The sequence below is a fragment of the Octopus bimaculoides genome, chromosome 6, assembly GCF_046866305.1.
Source record: "Octopus bimaculoides isolate indiv1 chromosome 6, ASM4686630v1, whole genome shotgun sequence".
NCBI classification, from domain to species: Eukaryota; Metazoa; Mollusca; class Cephalopoda; order Octopoda; family Octopodidae; genus Octopus; species Octopus bimaculoides.
In genome coordinates this window covers 2,230,242-2,253,945 of record NC_142933.1, presented here as the reverse complement: position 1 = coordinate 2,253,945, position 23,704 = coordinate 2,230,242, and the positions used below count along the sequence as shown (strand labels likewise).

The 23,704-nt window shown below is 39.9% G+C and overlaps 1 protein-coding gene across 2 annotated transcripts; it reads right to left on the bottom strand.

Annotated features, from left to right (window-relative positions):
• Nucleotides 1–1,129: 1,129 nt before the first annotated feature.
• LOC106872074 (polymerase delta-interacting protein 2) lies at nucleotides 1,130–21,512 on the bottom strand. 2 transcript variants are annotated; one of them, XM_089353361.1, is made up of 12 exons: nucleotides 21,457–21,512; nucleotides 20,983–21,208; nucleotides 15,387–15,450; nucleotides 13,161–13,258; nucleotides 11,473–11,572; nucleotides 7,730–7,799; nucleotides 6,877–6,984; nucleotides 5,547–5,683; nucleotides 4,999–5,025; nucleotides 3,392–3,517; nucleotides 2,125–2,204; nucleotides 1,130–1,344 (listed from the first exon to the last, which is right to left on the bottom strand). In XM_089353361.1, the coding sequence occupies exons 2-12, from the start codon at nucleotides 21,108–21,110 to the stop codon at nucleotides 1,227–1,229; spliced, it is 1,056 nt and encodes a 351-aa protein (XP_089209487.1). In that variant the 5' UTR covers nucleotides 21,111–21,208; nucleotides 21,457–21,512; the 3' UTR covers nucleotides 1,130–1,226. The 2 variants fall into 2 exon arrangements, with proteins under 2 accessions (XP_089209487.1, XP_089209488.1); XM_089353362.1 differs by having other exon boundaries at nucleotides 21,474–21,512.
• Nucleotides 21,513–23,704: the final 2,192 nt, after the last annotated feature.

The following is a 23,704-nucleotide window of genomic DNA, read 5'->3' as shown; positions in this document are numbered from 1 at the left end:
GGTACCATCCATTGTGATTAGGAGAGGGAACTTATTAAAGCAGACACTGAGTTTTAATGACAGCAGCTAATAGCTTGAGTCTGCTTCGTGTCTATACTTTTACACTCAAGTCTTCTTGTTAGCTGTTTTAACCCTTTCGTTACCGTATTTATTTTGAGATGCTCTGTGTTTCTTTCAGTTACTTTAAATATGACAAAGAATTTAGTAAAATAACTTAATTATCATTCAGCTGGTGTTAGGAACATAAATTGGGACTAAGGTTTGGTAGATTTTAATTCAGAACTTATGAAAACCAGACATTTGTACTCAGAGCCGGTTTCAGCTGGATTGGTAATGAAAGGGTTAAAAATCATTAACTACAAACTGTGTAGGTCAAACTAGTGAATTCTTTGTTACTAATGTGAAGGAATTGTTAAAAAAAAAAAAAAAAAAAAAAAAATGAACTGAATCAAAAGTGGACTAAATTATTATAAGAGAAAGACCAGATTTACCATTTTCACGTGTCACGGGAATCAATCCGTGGCCCTGGCAACAATCACACTCGGATGTGCTTTTAACATTCCACTAGCACGAGTGCTAATCAGGCGGTACTGTCATCGGCCCACGTCAGCGATTTTGATTTGTTTACACCTGCCTCAATAGCTCTTCACAAGCAAAGTTTATTGTCCAATGAATGAGGGATACTCATAAGTGGGCTGGTTACACCTCATGTTTGGATGTGATTTTAATGTTCCACTGACACGAGTGTTTTTGATTCTACTTGAATAATAATAATAATAACAACAACAACAACAACAACATCGAAAAATACCTTAGGAATGAGAACCCAGGTTCGAAATTTCCCCAAGACACCTGATGAAGGCTGGAGGATATATCAACCGAAAGGTTGTGTTAATAACAAACAAGATGAGGACAAATATCCGTCAAATTTAAATAGAGGTAGTAATTGTTTAGTCACAAGAACAGCATTGATGAGTTGTTTCAATGCTGCTGAAACAGGTGAGAGGAAGAAGTTTTCTTCAGAGCAGAGACATGGTCTGAATTCTTGCAACAGAATGGAGTCCATTGAAGGCACTTCAGGACCAATTGGTGGTATTTAATCGAAGAACAGATTAAGCAAACAACAAAATTACTATTTTATTCAATTTATTATTGAAGCCTAAATTCCCGCAAAGATATCCCCTCCCCTACTGTCCCCAAACTAGAAGAAGAAGAAGAAAAAGCAGTCAGCTATCCAATAAACCATGGGGGTTATTGGCGTCATCAGATTTACTCTCTAAAGAAAACGGAGGTATCCGACATTCAAAGGCCGTCCCATCTCGACGTTCCATCTTGTAGGTACCCCTGCAAAGACAACAACAACATTGATGGTTAACTGGAAGCTGAATGTATGATTGTATGGAATTGTGAGACAATGATGGTTATGAGAAAGAGATAAGAAAAAAAAAAAAACGTATTAGCAAACATATATTTCTTTAATTCTTTTACTGGTTTTAGTCATTAGAATGTGGCCATGCTGGGGCATTGCCTTTAAGGGTTTTAATTAACTATATTGACCCCAATTTTTACTTCATCCTTATACTTATTTTTTTCTGGATCTCTTCTGAATGGCTAAGTCAATTGTTGGGTACAAACAGACAATGTAATACAAGGTATTTTTGCTCAACAATTTCACACAACTATACATATAAAGACAGGTTTCTGCACAGTCACAATATTTTAAATTTCACTCACAAAGCACTGGTTGGTTAACCTGGGGCTGTGGTAGAAGACAACCAAGGTGCAGGTGGGTAGGGGTGGACCCAGAACCACATAGTCGTGCCTGCAAATCCTAATTTGTGTTCCTACACAGTCACTCAATATGTTAGGACCAGCAGCCAACTCTCCCTCAAAGTTCACCTATTTATCTTTCAAATGAGATGAATGGATTGGATAAAAGTCGTTCTGAATAAACAAACTAGAAAAAGAGACAGGATGGGGCATGGCTGGGATGTCAGCTGAACAATGAATTTCCACACTGGCTAACATTTGCAATCATCACACATCCATATTGTTCTCTCTCCCATTTCTGGCCACCACCCAGAAAGTAGTTTCATTGAAACAAAAGATATAAAAACTACTCACCACATATGTCCACTTGGTGCTTGTAAAGATATATGGCTGCTGTATTGAAAGGCTGGCTGTTCTTTTGACAGAATTGGTTCCTAAAAGAGACAGAGATATTAAAGTGGTTAAGGTTAGTTGAAGTTCTCCTCACCTTCCACCATCTTTTCAGATTCTGTCTGGCATACAGCAAAAAAGAGAAGAAAAAAAACTCACACATTTTTGTTTTTACCGTAATGAAGTTTTAACAACCATGAAATGAAGGACAGAGCGTCATGTACCAGCCCTGTATCAGTCATGTGCAACTGTCAGTTTAGTCAATATGTATCACACTTTAAACAACCAACAAGGCTTCATCATCATCATCATCATCATTTAGCATCTGTTGTCCATGCTGGCATGGGTTGGAGGGTTTGACCAGGGCTGGTAAGCTAAGGGGCTGCACCAAACTCCAGTCTGATTTGGCATGGTTTCTACAGCTGGATGACCTTCCTAATGCCAACCACTCCGAGAGTGTAGTGGGTGCTTTTACGTGCCACCAGCATGGGTGCCAGTTGTGTGCCACCAGTATCTGCTGTTTGGTTTGATGGGTCTTCTTCTCAAGCACAGCATATTACCATAAGTCTTTGTTATTGCCTCCATGAGGCCCAGCATTTGAAAGATGTTTCTTACGTGCCACCAGCATGGGTGCCAGTTACACGACACCAGCATCATTCACATTGTCTCCGGGATGCCCAATGCTCAAAAGGTGCTTTTTATGTGCCACCAGCACAGGTGTCAGTTATGTGGCACCAACAACGACCTTAGCTATGATTTCACTTGGCTTCTTGGGTCTTCTCAAGCATGGCATAGTCTTGGTTACTAGTCACTGCTTCTGTGAGGCCCAATGTTTGAAGATCATGCTTCACCACCCCATCCCATGTCTTCCCGGATCTCTCTCTTCCACAGCTTCCTTCTATTTGTAGAGAGCAGCACTTCACACAACTCTCCACATCCATACACATCACATCACATGACCATAGCAACACAGTCATCTCTCTTGCACACCACATCTGATGCCACTTACGCCCAGCTTTTCTCCCAAAACGCTTACACTCTGTCATACATGCATACTAACATTACACATCCAGCAAAGCATACTAACTTCATTTCTTTCAAGCCTATGCATGTCCTCAGCAGTCGCAGCCCACGTGTCACTGATGTGTAGCATGGCTGTTCCCCAAATGTCAAAATAACCAAAATCATGTCCCTAATGTTATTGAAATAAAATGAAACCAGATCAACTCACCTGGCCAACAACACCTCGACCGCGTACAGTTTCTAGCGTTCCAGACAAGCTAAAGATTCTCCAATGTCTTTCTCGTAATTGGACGCTTTCTTCACCCAAATTCTCAAGTCGAACACAGTAGCGCCACTGGAAAAAGATAAAAAATAAAAATACACAAGTGACTGACCTTCCAGTTTGTGGTCAAAGCCTGCTGTGTGTGTGTATGCACCCCCATATTTTTGATATCGTGTTAGTTGTAAATGAGTGTCACAGTCATAAAAGGGATGTGTTTTATTTCCAGTCTTCCATAGAAACTGGAAGAGCATCAAACCAGAGAAAGTCTGTCCTAATGAATTCTTTCCTACTCTCAGCACAAGGCCCAAGATTTTTGGGGAGAGGGGCCAGTTGATTAGATCAACCCATGTACTCAACTGGTACTTAATTTATTGATCCTGAAAGGATGAAAGGCAAAGTTGACCTCGGCAGAATTTGAACTCAGAAAGTAAAGACAGACAAAATACTGCCAAGCATTCCACCTGGCATGCTATCATTTCTGCCAGCTCGCCACCTTTGTCCTAATGAATTCCACCTGACCCAGGTAAGCATGAGGAACTCGTAAATATTTTTGTCATTAACTGATTTGTTAGAACATGACTCTACAAAAGAACTGCATGCAAAATTTTTTGATTAAAATAAAATATATAAACTTTTAATTAACGAGCCATTAATTGGAGTATACTAATTATACTTTTACAAGAATTACCTTTCTATTTTGTGTTTTTTTTAATCAAAGTGACAATGGCAACAATTGCTGGTTGGGAATTCAATTCCAGACCAGCCTTCATCAGATTTAATTTTTGAGACTCTTTCTTGTCAATTATCTTTTGCAGGTTTTTCACTGAAGGCCTTAACTTTGTGGTTAAGAAGATCATTTTTTGACTTTGGGTTCAATCCCAACTTGAATAAGTGTCTTGAGACATTGTCTTTGTTCAACCAAAACTTGCAAGTTGAATTTGGTAGACAGAAACTGGGTTGATGCCCTTCGATGGAGGAACCCTTCCTGTTTGAAGGTTAAACACAACATGGCCCCTTGGATGCTGTTAGCAGAGTCAGCACTGCTACAAACATTTAGACCAGGTCTTCAGTTTGAAGGCAAAAATTCTTCCTTTCCACCCAGCATTCTTGGACTTGGAGGATCAGAAAAAGATTTAAAAGATTGTGGGTGCTGCCTTTTCTCCTTTGGTTAAATGATCTAAACCAGGATCAGATAAAGTGGAGCCATTATAAGTCCAGAGCTATAAACAATTTGGCAAAATAATTTCAACCTTGTCTCTCCACCATACAATAGATTATTTCATGCATGTATTGGACGTGTCTGTCACTCCTGAACACAGTGTTTGAACCCTCAAACCCATGACTGATATGATGTGATAGTCATCATACTAGGGATGGATGAACAAGGTATCCATAAGCACACTGGTTCATCTCTAGTAGATTCTTGTAATACTTTCACTTCTCTCCACCAACCTTTCCAACCCAAGTGTCCTCTTTCCATCTTCTTGCAGAGATGACCCCCAGCTTCTTAGGAGTGGCCAACAAGAAATAGACACAAAAAGGTGAGCACTTACCCAAAACACATGAGTCTGTTGGGAATCCTGAAATATAGAATTATTATATCAATGTGAGATACATCAAATAAAAGAAATGGGTTTAAAAACAAAGAATTTTAAATGGTTCAGAAAAGGAAGGGTAGTTTCTGGAAGCCCCAGCTTTATCAAGACAGAAAGTCATTCTCAGACTGAAGACTTGGTTTCAATGTTTGCAAGGGAGTGGACTTCAATTCAGACACCAAAGGGCCAGGCTGTGATGTTGAACTGGGTAATGGAATAAGTCTACCATCTAAGAGCAGTTAAAGACATCTGATGAGCTTTTGCACAGGTATCTGTGGTAAAGGAAGAACTGCTCAATATCTTGTCTTTTAGAAGTCCTGAGGCAGGATTCAAGAAGTCATTCTGCTGTACAGAACAGGATAAACAGAACAGGATTACCTTGTGTGTGGTACAAAGAAAAGTAGTGTAGATAAGATTTCAACGAATTATATATATAAAGAGATGGAGGGAAATAGGTTGGTAGGCGGATGGATAAATACAGATACATAAACAGGTATAAAACTCACCCTACTTCCAATGTAGAAAGGAATGACTGTCACCCGGATGTTTTCTGTTGTCTCTCGATGTACATCAGACAGTTGCAACCAGGGGTGGTTTTTCTCTTGCCATGCACGCAGTGTGTCCTTTGCCACAAATGCTGGGGCTGAAAATAATTGCAAAAAATTTCCACATCTCAACACGCTGGAGCAGATTTCCTTTCAGCAAAGAGACACTGAAATCATCCACACGGTAGTTTTCTCGTCTGTTTCTAATAATCCTCTCTACCTTCTAAATAACCATTTACCTCTAAAACAACTACCATTATATAGTTACATCACCATCACATGACAATAAACACTATCTCCTACCTCTAAAACAGCTATGCCACTACAGGGATGATCAATGCTGGTATCTCTAATCATAGGCTTGCTCGGTAAGGGCTGACCTGGGGCTAAAGAGCAACATGATACTCATACTCACAGCTCCCTACACAGCAATCTTAATCGTTTACTAATCCACATATTGCAAGGAATAAAAGAATAAAGGCAAATTGTCGACAGTGGTTGGTGTTAGCAAGAACATCCAACCATAGAAACCATGTTGAAACGGACAACTGGAGCCTGGTGCAACTCTCCAGCTGTTGTAAAAACAGACATTAAACGATAATGAGGATAATGAGTTACAACTGCAACTCTCCAACATATACATGCACTAATTACATTCAGCTTGTTTTATTGTTAATTTTATCATTATTTCATCATTAATTTCTATGACTCCTGTAACACCATTTGAGCATGGCTGTTGCCAGTACCGCCGGACTGGCGCTCGTGCCGGAGGCACGTAAAAAGCACCCACTACACTCTCGGAGTGGTTGGTGTTAGGAAGGGCATCCAGCTGTAGAAACTCTACCAGATCAGATTGGAGTCTGGTGCAGCCATCCGCTTCGCCAGTTCCCAGTCAAATTGTCCAACCCATGCTAGCATGGAAAGCGGACGTTAAATGATGATGATGATGATAGTATAATTACGAATGATCAAATATCAAAGTCTGTTGTCAGGGCACCTACAACTGTAGTCGGTGATGTTCTCTTTGAAAGTCTTCGATACATAATAACATACAATATTACTACCACAAAACAAAATCAACGTCAATATAATGACATATCTATGTGTGTGTGAGGTAGGGGCTCTCATGGCTCTTTCCCAATGTAATTCATTTCAGTTTTAATCTCACATCAGGTCACTTAGTAGATAACTGCAACTTCACAACAGATGACCTCTGATCAAATCTCTGAGCAAACAAAGACACGTGTGAAATATTAACAGGAGGAAAATAGGAAAGAGATGTTAAACTTACAACCACCAGGGTCATGGCTGAGGAATTTATTAAATAACTCGTGGTGAATTGGATGTTTTGCTTGTGTAGAATATGGCAGGATGTCCTCATGGGCCAAATAGTCCAGACCTAGTGGAAGGAAAAACAAAATATTAGATACCTCATTTAATGTTGTCGTTTTGGGCCCCTTTCTTATTTTTGTTGTGGTTTTAGTCCCTTCTTTTTTATTTTAGCCTCTTATCTCCAAGCATAATGCCTCTTCCCTCTCCACTGTATCTCCACTCAGTACATTCTGTAAAGTGGTTGGCATTAAGACGAGCATTCAGCCATGGAAACCATACCAAAGTAAACATGTGAGCATAATGCAGTGCTTGGAATATTTTTGACAATAGATTTGCTCCACCAGAGCTGAACAGGGTCTAAAGGGTATCAACTTTTGACTGGTCAGTGACCTCATTAAATACCAAAGGCACACACTGTGTAAGTCCAGTGTCAGAGCAGATGGGAGATGCTACCTGCCTCTCCTAACATTCACCCCTGTGTCTATACAGCACATGTTAATACAAATAACAGCCATACTGCACACTACTTATAGCTAGCCAACAAGGGAGGAAGAATTAATGAGACTGCCACACCGGCTAGAAACAATAGTCAAATCTGTCTTAAATCACAACTGGTTTTCTTAATAATAAAACAAGGACACCTTGGACAATGTAGTTGTTGGTAGAAACCAGTCGTAGCTGGAGCATCTTTGATTATTGGTCTGTTCAAGCAACATTGACCTGGGGTTAAACAACAACACAGACAACGACCATTCAAATATAAGAGGTGGTCAGCAAGGAAAGAGGATGATTTTTTTTTTAGTAGGCCTCACCTGAGATGGCGTACAAAGCTCGGCTGTTTTCTTGGTTACCAAGGAAAGTGACTGCTTCAGTTTGGGCTCTCTGACAGGAAAAAAGAGAGAAACAAGCAAAATCAACAAAGTAGTAGTAGTAGTAGTAGTAGTGGTAGTAGTAGTGGTAGTCGTAGTGGTAGTAGTAGTAGTGGTAGTAGTAGTAGTAGTGGTGGTAGTAGTAGTGGTAGTGGTAGTAGTAGTAGTAGTAGTGGTAGTAGTAGTAGTAGTAGTAGTAGTAGTAGTAGTAGTGGTAGTAGTAGTAGTGGTGGTGGTACCGTGATGTTAAAAACACTGATTTATACTTTAAAAGGTGAAACGTCCGACCCTTTCATAACTAAATTTCTAAGGAGTGGATTACTACCTATCTGTTCTGATAGAGCTAAGATTTTGGATGGGATTAGTTAAACATTTTTGTACATTGGTAAATGCCATATAAATATTGACCAACTGGTATGTATGTATGAGAGAAAAGTTGGACATAAGAAGCATCAAATGTGGTGTGCAAGAGAGACGACTGCGCTGGTATGGTCAGGTGTTATGTATGGATGAGGACAGCTGTGTGAGGAAGTGCCACACCCTAACTGTGGAAGGAACCTTTGGAAGACATGAGGTGGTGAAAGATGACTTTCAAATGTTGAGCTTCAAAGAGGCAATGACAGGAGACCAAGACTTTTGGAGATATGCTGCAATTGAGAAGACTTGGCAACTAAAGTGAGATTGCAGCTATGGCCGATGACAGTGTTGCATGTCCGGCCCATTTAAAAATACCCTTAATGCATTGGACGATAGGATATGCTTGAGAAGACCTGTTGAGTCAAGTAAAACCAAAATGTAGCTGAGGCCAGTGCCCCCTGATGGGCTCCTGTGCTGGTGGCACGTAAAAAACACTATCCGAATGTGATCGATGCCAGGGTCGCTTGATTTGCTCCTGTGCTGGTGGCACATAAAAAGCACCCACTACACTTTCAGAGTGGTTGGCATTAGGAAGGGCATCCAGCTGTAGAAACACTGCCAGATCAGATTGGAGCCTGGTGCAGCCACTGGCTGTCCAGACCTCAGTCAAACCGTCCAACCCATGCCAGCATGGAAAGTGGACGTTAAACGATGATGATGATGATATATATATATATATTTGAAAAAATGAATAGAAATTGCTTTTCTAATAATTTTTCCACTTTATAATTAGAATAATTCATAAACTGGGAGCCAGTCAGGGGGCACTGGCACCGGCCACATTCGGATGGTGCTTTTTACATGCCATCAGCATGGGAGCCAGTCAGGCGAAAGAGAAAAAATTATCAAAAAAGCCATTTCTATTCATTTTTTTCAAATCTATAATACTGTACCAAGGACTTTCTATCTCTTATTCTATTATATATTGAGGCAGATTTTCTATGGCTGGATGCCCTCTCTGTCGCCAACCCTCACTGGTTTACAAGCGAGGTAATATTTCTCCATAATCAAACATAATATTTGAAATTAATGATATTGCTTGTATTTCCAACATTCTGCATAAACATGTCTGTACAACATCATCATCATTTAACATCTGCCTTTCATGGTTTCACAAGAGCCGACCAGGCAGAAGCCTGCACCAGACTTCTGTAACTGTTTTGGCAGGATTTTTACAGTTGGATACCCTTCCTAGCACTAAACCCTCAGCAGAGTGGACTTAGTACATGAATAATTATTATCTAGCTTGGAAACAAGTAAGGGTTGGTGATATGAAGGGCATCCAGCCATGAATGTTGCTATATTTTCACCCATTTCTCCAAAAAGTCTTTGATTACTGAGGTATTGTGCTTAACAGATTCAAAACACAAACCAACAACTAAACACAAGCAAAAGACCACTCCTACACATGCAACCAATATAAATACATCATCAAGTGAAACATAGCAGTGGCTGTGTGGTAAGTAGCTTGCTTATGAACCACATGGTTCCCGGTTCAGTCCCACTGCGTGGCACCTTGGGCAAGTGTCTTCTACTATAGCCTTGGGCCGACCAAAGCCTTGTGAGTGGATTTGGTAGGCGGAAACTGAAAGAAGCCTGTCGTATATATGTGTGTGTGTGTGTGTTTGTGTGTCTGTGTTTGTCCCTCCAACATCGCTTGACAACTGATGCTGGTGTGTTTACGTCCCCATAACTTAGCGGTTTGGCAAAAGAGACTGATAGAATAAGTACTAGGCTTACAAAGAATAAGTCCTGGGGTCGATTTGCTCGACCAGAGGCAGTGCTCCAGCATGGCCACAGTCAAATGATTGGAACAAGTAAAAGAGTAAAGAGATGGAGATGAATTTATAATTTATTAAAAAGTTAAATTTAATGTGAATATTTTAGTACAAGTGGTCTCAGACAGGTTGGTTTTAAGAGATTTAATATTTGCTCTCAGGTGAATAGGATGTGTAGTCATTAGTAAAGATAAATGCTCTCAGGTAACAGTGATAAATTGATATCTAATATCATGTTGTATGCATTAGTCATTGTTTAACCCTTTCGTTATCAACTCGGCTGAAACCACTTCTGGTTCTGTAGTACAAATGTCTTGTTTTCATAAGTTTTGATTTAAAATCTTCCACCAAACCTTAATCACAATTTATGTTCCTAACACCAGCTTAATGATAACTGAGTTATTTTACTAAATTCTTTGTTATATTTAAAATTAATTGAAAGAAACACAGAACATCTCAACAGAAATATGGTAACAAAAGGGTTAAGATAATTCTCTAATGCCATTTCTCTGTAACCTATCTTAATGTTAAACCTCCAACTTATGTATTTTAATCTATGCTGCCATAATTAATTTTCTTTAACAAATTCCTTCCTGGATGGAACACTGGTCCATCACAGGATTATGTATTTTCACCAGCTGAGTGGACTGGAGCAACGTGAAATGAAGTGTCTTGCTCAAGAACACAATGCATTGCCTGCTCCAGGAATTGAAACCACAATCTTGTGATCAGGAGTCAGATATCCTAACCACTAAACCATGCACCTCTGTAATATGAGAGGGTGCCCCTAAATTTGACATTCTTGTGGCATTGCTCTTAGGCAAAGTACATCACTCTACCTTTCGTCACCAATATAAATATAAAAGTACCGTAAATCCGCAAGTATAATCTGCACACATTTTCCCCAAAATTTAAAGGTCAAAATTTCTGGTGCGTTCTATATACGAGGTTAAAAATGAAAAATATTTTCTAAGCACAATTTTCTAGGAGATAAATATATAAAGGCAAATTACTTAATATCTATTTTTCACTGACATTATTACTGTTATTTCTTTATTTTCTGCAAACAAAGTGCACAAAAAAGCTACATGTTTGCATTATAGGACGTTACCGTATATGTTTACAAACCAGGGACGTTATATAGACCTCCTTGACTCAAGTTAGAGAAGGGGTGCGTATTATACACAAGGTTTAGGTTTTTCAGAGGTACTGTCCCCTAAAAATACCCTGCATATTATACTCAAGGGCGGACTATACTGGAGGATTTATGGTATTTTCTATAGGAACAGAGTATAAAGTGTTGAATAGGCAATACTTATGTAGTACTGTATGATGCATACTAGTGAATGGAGCGTAGCACTGTATGGTGTGTAATAGTACAATGTTGGGTGCTGTAGTAGTAGTAGTGGAGTGTTATTTGATGGCGAGATAGAAGAGTGCTGTTGAGGAAAAGAAAGGGAGAATAAAACAGAAGAAACTGTGTGAACTTACTATGTAGGGACAATCTCTGGAATCCACCAGAACTAAATAATAGAGATGGGTGCAGCCTTTAACTTCCTTGCCCACCACAGTGGAATCATCTTCAGGGTTCCTAGAAGTTAGAGGAGAACGATGGAACAGTTAAGTTGCAGGAATGGTGATATTAGATGTTTGCAGGTCATGGATTGACCCGATGATGAAGACGATGATGTATAGAGTAACAGGGAACTGGTGTATATTATAATTCAGGAAACTAGAAGTTAATGTATAATGAAGTAAGCAACTGGTAGGTGATGTATAGTGAACTGCCATCCACATCATCATCATCATCATTTTATGTTTTACTTTCATGTCAGTAGGAGTTAGAGAAGTCATCACAGCCCGAGTCAGTAATTTTTTTAGTGTTACTTCCCTTCTAGATGGGTTGGAGGATCACATCTCACTTGTACATTCCATTGTTGGCATGGGTTCTAGGAATTGATGCTCTTCCCAATCCCAACAATTTAAAGTGCAAGTTATCATGGCCCCAGGGCTAGAGAGGGGGCTTTGTCCTATGCAAGACTAAAAAATCCTCTGCTTTTTGTCGTGCTTGTTTGTTCACGGCAAACATGACCAAGATAGTGGATAGGAGAGAAAGTGATGAAGAGGAAAGAACCAGGGTGGGGGGGGGGGAGGGAGGGAGGGGGGGAGGGAGAGAGAGAGAGAGAGAGAGACAGAGAGAGAGCATAAATATGAGTATGATAAGAGAAACAGAGTAATAGACATAGGCAAAGAGACAATGATACATAGCTACATGATGGTTGTTGGTAAGGAGATTGAATAGGAAAACATGAATGAGTGAAGTGAGAGGAGGAGGGAGTAATAGGGGGAGGTGGTGTTGGAAGGAGGAGTTATGAAGTAAGGGAGAGTGGTGCATATCAACAAAGAGTGAAGGATAGCATTAAAGATGGTTGTTGGAAAGACAGAGAGAGTGAATAATGGACAGCAACAGAAGAGTGATGACAGCAGGTATTGAATATGGCTAGATCCAGAGCCATCCCTCAATACACAGGTATCATGATGGAAGAGAGGTGGAGTAACAAAAAGTGAGGTTGGTGAGGGAGTAAGAATGGTCAAGTCCATTGCTAACCCTTGTCACTCCAGTGGTGTGAATGTTACAGTGAATAGGAGAGAGGGTAAGTGTCAGGTATGAAATAAGAAAGGAGGGAGGAGAGCAGGAGATGGAGACATAAGAGGAAAATAGTGAGCAAGAGATCGACTGTAGTTACCCACCACAATCATTTTAATGTCTATTTTGTCATACTTGAATGATTGGACGGGTCTTCTAGAGAATATTCTGGAAACTTGAAAGTGATGGCAAGTGAAGCAGCCTACTGCCTCACATATATAATCCTTTCTACTAATGGCACAAGGCCTGAAACAAGGGGGAGGGGGGACTAGCTGATTACATTGACCCCACTGCTCAACATTTGTAGAAATTGCAGATTTTTTTTTTTTTTTTTATTCCACAAGCCATGAAACCTGTTCTGGATTCTGGGGATCTCACTAATTCTGAGTGATACTAGTTATCATTGATATTTATGATACTAATTACAGTGTAGTTTGAATGTTAATTAATAACTTGGCAGGTGCCTGGTACCACTAATCCTACACATATACATCATAAATAAAAAATAAAATAAAATAAAGCAGTTACGTACTTCTCTTTCGATTTTGCTGCTATGTCACGATCATAGACACGGGCTAACCATGGGAAGAGCACAATACCTCGGTAACCAAAAACTTTATGTAGAAACAACTGGAAATATAGCAATATATGACGGGTAATTTATAGTAAGACACATAAACTGGCTCACACACACACACACACTTGACAGGTGATTTATAGCAAGACACAAACTAGCTCTCTCTCACACACACACTTTACATGTTGTGACACTCTGTCGGTTACGACGACAAGGGTTCCAGTTGATCCAATCAACAGAACAGCCTGCTCCTGAAATTAATGTGTAAGTGGCTGAGCACTCCACAGACACGTGTGCCCTTAACGTAGTTCTCAGGGAGATTCAGCATGACACAGAGTGTGACAAGGCTGGCTCCTTTTAAATACAGGTAGAACAGGACCGGGAAGAGAGAGTGAGAGAAAGTTGTGGTGGAAGAGTACAGAAGGGTTCGCCACCACTCCCTGCCAGAGCCTCGTGGAGTTTTAGGTGTTTTCGCTCAATAAACACTCACAACACCCGGTCTGGGAATCAAAACCGTGATCCTACAACTGCGAGTCTGCTGCCCTAACTACTGGGCCATTGCACCTCCTCTGCTTACATGTACACCTTTATAATAGTACAGACAGACACATATTAGCTCACGCGTATGTCTTTATAATACTATTCTAGTCCTTATGAGGGATGACTTGCCACCACTGATATCTTTATCCAAACTGCAGCCCTGAATGAATCCAAGATTGATGATATACAGACAACATCTCCATCTCCCTCTGATAGATGGGCAACATTTCTAGGTAAATATTCAAGCTTTCAGATTAGTAAGGCAGTAACTGTATTGGACATCCACAAAGCAGAGATCTATTTTTTCTGGAGGACTTTCAAGTTCAGGACAATTTAGAGAGATACAGTTCTATATTTAAGAGATGAGGAATTATGTACATTATTTACATTTGGCAGATATTTGTCCTCATCTTGTTTGTTGTTAACACGTTTCGGCTGATATACCCTCCAGCCTTCATCAGGTCTCTTGGGGAAATTTCAAACGTGGGTTCTCATTCCTAAGGTATTTTTCGATGTTATTATTATTATTATTATTATTATTCAGGCCACTGCTTGGAATCAAACTCGGAATCTTGGGGTTAGTAGCCAGTGCTCTTAACCACTACGGATGTTAAATGATTATGATGATAAATGACTCTACATGAGCACAATTTATAAATATCCATGATATAGCAGTGTTATGAACGCCATCAACAGTAATGGTGATTATAGCACAATGTCATTAGCAGAGGATGATTCATGATCACTGCCATTAGCAGTAGAAGTACAGTAACGATACAAGACAGACTATATCATCATCATCATCATCGTTTAACGTCCGCTTTCCATGCTGGCATGGGTTGGACGGTTCAACTGATGTCTGGAGAGCTAGAAGGCTGCACCAGGCTCCAATTTGATCTGGCAAGGTTTCTACTGCTGGATGCCCTTCCTAATGCCAACCACTCAGCAGAGTGTACTGGGTGCTTTTTACGTGCCACCGGCATGAGGGCCAGTCAGGCAGTACTGGCATTGACCATGCTTGAATGGTGCTTTTTGCATGCCACCGGCACAGGAGCCAGTCAGGTGGCACTGGCAACAACCACATTCGTATGGTGTACTTAATGTGTCACCAGCATGGGAGCTAGTCCAGAGGGACTGGCATCGACTATGCTCGAGTGGTGCCTCCAGCATGGGAGCCAGTCATGCAGTATACACTATATGAGAGATCTGTCAGGTAGTTTTAGATCAGGCCACGTACAGAATGTACTTCTCAGGTGTGTTTTCTAGAGTACAGAGACTAGGAAGTCTTTATGTAACCACTCAATTTTCTAGAAAGAGCAGCTAAATCCTTTTAAAATCATACCCTACAACTAACCTGATTATTATAGTAAAATGAAATTAAGTACACCTAACGAGATGGGATGATCACAGAATGCCTTCCATCATAAGTTTGCTCAATCAGGAGTGATCTAACCAACAAATTCTTTCACCATTATTGATAATTCCTAAGCTGTAATGACACGTAGATCTTCAAACAGATCTTCTTGGTAGGTTTTCCTTTAACATTCATTCATCTGAAGAAACCAGAGTTCATCTTTAATAGCAATGACAGTTAAATCTCTGTTAGTGAAAATAAGGACGAGTAGCAGAAGGGCTACAAACCTGGCCAGTTTCATAAGCTTGACCTCTTTCCCGGGGTCTCTCTAGAACACCAACTTCAGCTAACCTGTAAAAGACAAACAAGGTGATACAGCATGAATTGGGGGTAGATACATCATTAACTACAAAAGCTATTCAGGGATTTACTATTCTGCACAGACATCATACTGATGCCAATATTGGAAAAGAGATGTCAAATTCATCCGAAACTAAATTATTTTGGTTCTCATTTTAATACCTGGCTAACCCTTACTGGCACATGTGCCGGTGGCACGTGAAAAACAACATTCTAGTGTGGTCGTTGCCAGTACCACCGGAGTGGCTCCTGTGCAGGTAGCACGTAAAAAAAACCTTTTGAGCGTGAGTGTGGTCGTTGCCAGAACCACCTGACTGGCCCTCGTGCTGATGGTATGTAAAAAGCATCCACTACACTCTCGGAGTGGTTGGCATTAGGAAGGGCATCCTGCTGTAGAAACTCTGCCAGGTCAGATTGAGCCTGGTGCAGCCACTGGCTCTCCAGACTGCTGTCAAACCGTCCAACCCATGCCAGCATGGAAAGCGGATGTTAAACGATGATGATGATGATAGAGGATGTGAAGGTGCATGGCCTTGTGGTCAGGCTGTTGCACTCACAATCACAAAATTCTGGATTCCTGGATTGTGAAGAGAGCTGTGTTCTCTTGTGTTCTAGAAATAGCCAAGTCTCAAATCACACACTACATAAGGAACTGACATCCTGTTTACCCTTGAAAATGGTTGAGATTAGAATGATATCGGTCATAGGTGTGCTGGATCAGTGTTAAACTCTGGTTCAATGACAACAATCTAGTCATGCCACAATCCTCAGAAAAGGATGCACACATGAGCTTTAACATTGATTCCTGAGACAAGATAGAATCAGACAGTTCCAACACCACCAGGCTTTTCAATATTGTGAAGAAAGTCTCAGCCAGTAGAAGATTTTCTGAATGGGTTAGAAGCAGAGTAGATATTGTTGGAAGAGAAATGGACAACTAAGGTAACTGAGATAGAGTAATTTTTATTGTTTTATTCTTTTACTTGTTTCAGTCATTTGACTGTGGCCATGCCGGAGCATCGCCTTTAGTCGAACAAATCGACCCAAAGACTTATTCTTTGTAAGCCTAGTACTTATTCTATCGGTTTCTTTTGCCAAACCACTAAGTGACAGGGACATAAACACACCAAAATCGGTTGTCAAGTGATGGTGGGGAGACTGACACACGTATACATATACATATATATATGACGGGCTTCTTTCAGTTTCTGTCTACGAAATCCACTCACAAGGCTTTGGTCAGCCCGAGGCTATAGTAGAAGACACTTGTGCAAGATCCCATGCAGTGGGACTGAACCTAGAACCATATAGTTAGGAAGCAAGCCTCTTAGCACACAGTCACTCCTGTTTAGGCTAATCATAGATAACATAACAGCAATATGTCTCTGCATATGTACCACAATCATGGCCGGCAGACAAACAGCAGAGACTATCTTGCAGACAGTCTTGATAATGAGTGACAATGACCTCATTACAATGGCTGGTGATTTGAGACATGTTGTGTAACGTTAAGACAGCTTCTATGGCACAGATAGAGATAATGGCTATGGTTTGAGGAATGAAAATAGATCAAGGCTCCTGGAGTTCTGTGACACAAATGATTTCACAACACTAACATCAGGAAACCAATCAGCCACCTGATCACCCACAAATTAGGCAAACAAACAAACAAGCTAGATAGTCTTTATACTCCCCAGGAAAGATGTAGACAGATGGTAGTAAAAGCCAAATAATTTCTCTGATTCAACACAAACTAGTGATTAATGACTCTGTGTGTCCACTAACTTTTTAGTAAGAGTTAGATGAACACAAGGACACAAAAAAATCTAGAAAAGAAAGATATAAAAGCTGAAAGAGTTACAGTTTCAGAGAAATTCTACACGAAACAAGAGGAATACACACATATATATATAATAATAATATTAGGGAGAAAATCCAAAATTACAGGTAAAAACTCAATTAAAATCAATTTATTAAAAATTAAAATTAAATTAAGTTTCACAGTATAAAATATACATAAATATATAGTTTTAGGGAAAAGAATCAAGGTTTATGAACTCATCAACGAAAATTCACTGTCACATATAGAAAAAATTGGTTCTTTTCCCTAATACTATATATATATATATATATATATATATATAGAGTATAAGTGAAAGTTCCAAGAGACCCTGCTGAGGGCTACAGACCAGATTTGTTGCTGGTGCAAAGCTACAACCAAAAGCATGATGACATGGTGATGGTAAAGTCTTGTAGATAAAGCCACATAAGCTAAGAGACAGACATGGAAAGGCTGGAGTGAAGCAAACAGCAATAAGCAATATCAGGTAAGTAAAAGAGAAGCTAGATGTCAGGTAAACTTAGCAAAGAGGAAAGCTGAAAGTAAGAGGTTTGCACATGTTCTGCATTGAGAGATCAAAGGCCTGAAGTTTTCTGGACTGCAAGGTGGTATAATGGAGAGAACTGATCAGCATCATCATCCTCGTTTAACGTCTGCTTTCCATGCTGGCATGGGTTGGATGGTTTGACTGAGGACTGGCAAGTCAGGAGGCTGCACCAGGCTCCATTCTGACCTAGCAAGGTTTCTATAGCTGGATGCCCTTCCTAATGCCAACCACTCCAAGAGTGTAGTGGGTGCTTTTTACATGCCACCAGCATGGGAGCCAGTCAGGTGGCACTGGCAACGACCACGCTTGAATGGTGCCTTTTACATGCCACCAGCACAGGTGCCAGTCAAGCAGTACTGGGCATCAGCCACAACAATGATTTCATTTGACTTAACCATTTCGTTACTGTATTTCTGTTGAGATGCTCTGTGTTTCTTTCAATTAACTCTGAATATAACAAAGAATTTAGTAAAATAACTTAGTTATCATTAAGTGAGTGTTAGGAACATAAATTGTGACTAAGGTTTGGTGGAAGATTTTAATGCAAAACTTATGAAAACAAGACATTTGTACTCAGAGCCAGAGCCGGTTTCAGCCGGGTTGATAACGCAGGGGTTAACAGGTCTTCTCAAGCACAGCATATAGCCCAATGGATGAAGACCGCAAAATAATGCCACTTGTCATTTCTGGTGGCAAAAATAATAGACATGAAAATGATATTATGAGAGGTTGTTAATGAGGAGAATACGTGGGAGAGAGAGGTGTACCTGAAGCAGACTAAACAGAGGGATCAGCCATTGAAGTGGACAGCTTTAGAGTGGTACAAGTGATAAGGAATGGGAAGGAAGAGGGGAAACCAGCCTTCCTCTCTTTCACTGTGATGCCTATGCAAGCAGGGGAAACATCAAATATGCATATATTTATTATTCTTTACTGTTAACCCTCATTCTTACTCTATCTCCCATGACACTTTTTATTGAATCCCACCATTCTCTTATGCCATTATCCATCACTTACTTTCTCTTACCAACCTCTCTTTTTCTCTCCCTCCCTTACATTGCTCCTTCCTCTATCACTCTTCTTCACTTCCATTACATTTCATATTTTCACCACCCTGCTTCCTCCTAATACTTCACCTCCCACCATCATGCTGCCTTTCTCTTTAATCTCCTCATCAAAGCTGTCTATAATCATCTCTCTTCCATTACTCTCTCACTGCCCCCTCTTCAACACTCAAATTCTCTCTTCTGTCAGCTTCTCGATCATTACTCTCCTATCCACATTCTCAGTCTTGAATAACTGTGAGCAACATAGAGAGGACCATTTAGTCTTGCAAGAGACAAAGCAACTTCCATAGCGTTGATGCTATGATAAAATACACCAAGTACCCTCTATAATGTAGCTGGTGTTAGGAAGGGTATCTAGCTACAGAGCCATGCAAGAAAAGGAATGTGGTTTAGACCATGATGATCCATCCAACTCATGTTAGCATGATGCAGAATGAAGAAGAGGATGAATTTATTTGCCAACCCAACAAAGGAACCTCTATGAGGTCATTTGATTGGTAAGAAATACCAGCCAAACCTACCTAATTCAAACCTCATTGCAGGGGTTGGCAAACTGGGGTAAATTACCCTAAATGAGGTAAAAACGAAATTCTTGGGGGTAATGAGGACTCATTAGACATCGGTAAAATTATATAAAAAAAATAACCTGTTCCTTGTTATGACAGAGATTTTTCTTCTGATAACAATACATCTGTCCAATGTAATGGACGTATAAACAGGTTCATATAAACAGATTCAATAAACCTTTTGAATTCAAATAATTTAAAGCACATCCGAGTGTGATCGTGGCCAGGGCCATGGATTGGCTCCCGTCCTGGTGGCACATAAAAGCACTATTCAAGCGTGATCGTTGCCAGCGTCGACTTACCGGCACATGTGCTGGTGGCTGATCTAGGGCGGGGGGTGTCAAACAACAACAAATCAAATTCCTGCTACAAACTGACCTCCTCCTATTCTTTCTACTCAACATTTCGTTATGTCTGACCATTTCTCTGGGCCAAACTCCACATCATCTGCCCATGTCAACGACAGAGTCCCAACGTGATCGATGTGCTAGAAATAGCAGTCAAATCACCCTTTGGAGGAATTTCAACCATGTTTCGTGGTCTGCTACCACAACAGCTCCTTTATAGGATCCAGTTAGCTCAAGACATCATCAGGAGGAACCACGTCCGGTTTCGGCCCTTACTCATCTACCGTTTTGACGTGCCCCCCCCCTTTCGGAGGTGTCTTCAGCTCTGATGTTGGGTGCGTCTTCTTTCTTCTATTCCCTGGCCTCTTAGAAGAATTACACTGGCGTCTTAAAAAGGGACACGTTGAACAAAGTTGTTGTTTAAAATAAAAAAAAAAAACAGGACAGCCACAAGTGGAATGTCTATGATCACATGTCTTGCTCAATGAAGGGTGATCTGAGTTTTAACCCTTTGCTTGTTCTACATCTCACATATAGACACACAGAGCATATTTCTCTGGCATCTACACAGCACAGACGATACACATTCCCAATTTTTTTTCCCAATCACCAGAGTAACTTGGGATTTTTTAGTGGAAAGCTTTATATTACTCAACATTTGTGAAACAAGGATTAATTAAAAGTCTGGAAACAAGCATAGACATGTTGGATAAAATCCGTTGAGGACTGGCAAAGAGTTAAACGACCAGAGCGTGTATCCCAGCCCGGAAGCTATGGCTATTGGTGCAATGCACCTTTTCTTTGGAATAAACAGTGACTGTAGTAGTAGTAGTAGTAATATCAGTGGTTGTTGCTTAACCATGATTCAGCAAACCTATAATGAATGATGTTCTAACCGTAACCAAATCGTCTTTTTGTATATCAGCGACTACATTATTCAATGCAACTCAGTTTTTTTCTTTTTGCTAAAAAAGAAATTAAAAAACAAAAAGATGGCAAGATACGATTTGAAGAAAATTTAACTGCTATTTCTAGCAAATCGAGATCAAGCGATCTGAGGAGGCTCCCCCCATTGACTCAGGTAGTAGTAGTAGAAATGATTGTGATATAAGCATCAATAGTAGTAGTGGTAGTAGTAGTGATAAATTTTGCTTACCTTGTGGAATAGAAACAACAGGAGATTGGCGTGATGGACGTTGGCTGGCGTAGACCTTCCCTGAGGCGTTTGCAAATGGCCAGACTAAAGTTTGCCTTGAAATACTTCTGAAGCAGACAGACAGCCATTTGTTTAACCTTTTCTCTCACACAAAGGAGAGAGGGAGAGAGAGAGCTGTTTTAAGATGTCATGTCCGAATAGCAACCTTTAAAATCATTCAGCCGACCTACAACAACCACAATAATAGAAGAATTAAAATACTTTCTTCTAAAACAGTCTCGAGGTTATTTTATCAAATTAAAAGTCGCTTCAGTTTATCTGAGAGAAGGGTTTCAACTTGTTTTGTTTCAATTTGTTTCTTGAGAACCAGAGGATATATCATGATACTATTCTGAGAAGAGTGGTAAATTATTGAAATAAAAAAAAATTAATATCTTAGGAAAAATGACGAACAAAACAAAAGAAAATACAAACTTATTTCTACTACACACTGTTGTAACTAAAAGCCATCTTCAGCTGGAGAAGACGGTGTTGGCTTACAGAAGTTTCCTTTCTTTATATGTCCGGATTTCCCTTTGGGCATCATAAATATACTTTTCATCATATATCTGCTCCTCCCTGGGGTTAACAACTACAAAAATACAAAATGAACTGTTGTGGTTAAGTCTCGGCGAAACGAGTATCTGATGCGGTTTCAGTTTCTCGTTTGAAGGGTTTCGAGGAGCATTAAAAAAATACGACTTCCCATACTTTATGTCTCATTTATAAAATATAAAAGGCAATTTATTTACTTCTTAGACCAAAAAATAATTTACATTACAGTCATTTATTATTTTACGACAAAAGCCGAAGTAATTAAATGCCTTGCAGTATTTGACTTAGCTTTTCGTTCTTCTGCGCTTGTTGAAATGAAGACCAGTAATATTATTTTCTACTCTAGGCACAAGGCCCGAAATCTTTGGGGAGGGGGCCAGTCGATTAGATCGAATCCAGTACGCAGCTGGTACTTAATTTATCGACCCCGAAAGGATGAAAGGCAAAGTCGACCTCGGCGGAATTTGAACTCAGAACGTAAAGACAGACGAAATACCGCTAAGCAATTTGCCCGGCATGCTAACGTTTCTGCTAGCTCGCCACCTTGAATACCAGTAATATTGAAAACCAGTGTATATTTAGCCAACCATTTCGCCACTTCACAATATTGGTTTCGTATCCGGGTGGGGTGGGGGTGGGGGTCATTATAGGTGGCTTGTTGAAAATGGTTTAGAAAACCTTTTGGAGACAATCCTCGGGCAACCAGGCGAAGTTTTGGTCGCTCATTGGCTTTCACTGGCTTATTTGATCAATGACAGAGCAATACATCTCAGTAACTGGTTATATAAACAGAGATGTATGTGTTTTTTTTATTTCTCGGTAAGAATCAATGGAATCGCTCGCAGTCTACTTTTGTTTTGTTTGTTGCAATACGAGACACTTCTCAGATGAACGAAACATCAATTTGCCGTATCTCGATTCCTCTAGGTTGCTTCATTTCATATGCTGAGTTCCTCTTTATTATCATAGCAACAGTTTTCCTTTCACACTACACGTGACACTACGCGTTTACCTCAAAATGATTGTTGTGAGTGAAAATAGTTACTTTTCTAGGCATGAATTTCTGTTTCAGTCAAATCTGTATTTTTACGATCTTTTGGAAATAAATACTTGAATTTTAACGACATTGATTTATCTTTCCACTTAGGCTGGTAGAAGTCTACCTTCTGGTGATTTGTAGAAAGTAAAGAGAACTTGCTTATAGATTTTATTGTTGTCTCTCGCATCCATATTTTGTACAAAAAGTATAAACAGTAATGAAGAGGTCTAATAAGACCGAAACACGTCATCCCCCGACTGCATACTGTTTTAATCAATCCTATCAATTAAAAATTGGGAGTTGTCCCACCTTGGCTTTCTTGAGAAGATATTCATAAAGCTCAAAGAAAGTATGGATGTAATTTAGATCACTAAAATAAGTGTGTGTGTGTGTGAGAGAATATATTAAAGTTTATTTTATTTTCTGTGTACCACCGGAAGCTAAGGTCGAGTCACTCTGGCCTAAGCTAAAACCTACGATATAGTGTTTTCTATATCTGGGGGGAAAAAATCTCTTCATTCAACCAAAAAATTTATGCACTTTGCACTTTAAACCCATAATATACAACAATAGAAAGGCGGTGTGCTGGCAGAATCGTTAGCAGGCCGAGCGAAATGCTTAGCGATTTTGTCTGTCTTTACGTTCTGAGTTCAAATTTCATCGAGGTCGACTTTGCCTTTTATCCTTTTGGGGTCGACAAATTAAGTACCAGTTGCGTCCTGGGTCGTTCTAATCGACTGCCCCTCCCCCCAAATTTCTGGCCTTGTGCCTAGAGTAGAAAAGAATATACTATGATAGATAAATACAATGAAGTGTAGCTTTGTAAGTGGATTTGATAGGCGGAGACTGAAAGAAGGCCGTCGTACATACATATTTATATTTAGTTAAATGTATGTCCGGTCATAGAATGACCAATGATTTCACCTCCGTAAAGCGCTTAGCTTTATAGACAATTCGTCAGACCAATTCTAATGGTGGAGGGCATATAACTTCTCTTCGATCCAGAGGTAGAAATCTGTTATGGTCAGTTAATTTATAAACAAAGAATAAAATACCAATTTGTGTTGAAAGAGCCAAGACGAGTCATCT

What these genes read in the sequence shown, in the direction of transcription:
- LOC106872074 (XM_089353361.1), bottom strand. Translation starts at nt 21,110, where the DNA reads ATGGCTGTCTGTCTGCTTCAGAAGTATTTCAAGGCAAACTTTAGTCTG. An exon ending in TGTTGTTTCTATTCCACAAG is followed by an intron (nt 15,451 to 20,982) that starts GTAAGCAAAATT and finishes TGTCTTTTACAG; the next exon opens with GTTAGCTGAAGTTGGTGTTC. An exon ending in GCAGCAAAATCGAAAGAGAA is followed by an intron (nt 11,573 to 13,160) that starts GTACGTAACTGC and finishes TCTAACTTCTAG; the next exon opens with GAACCCTGAAGATGATTCCA.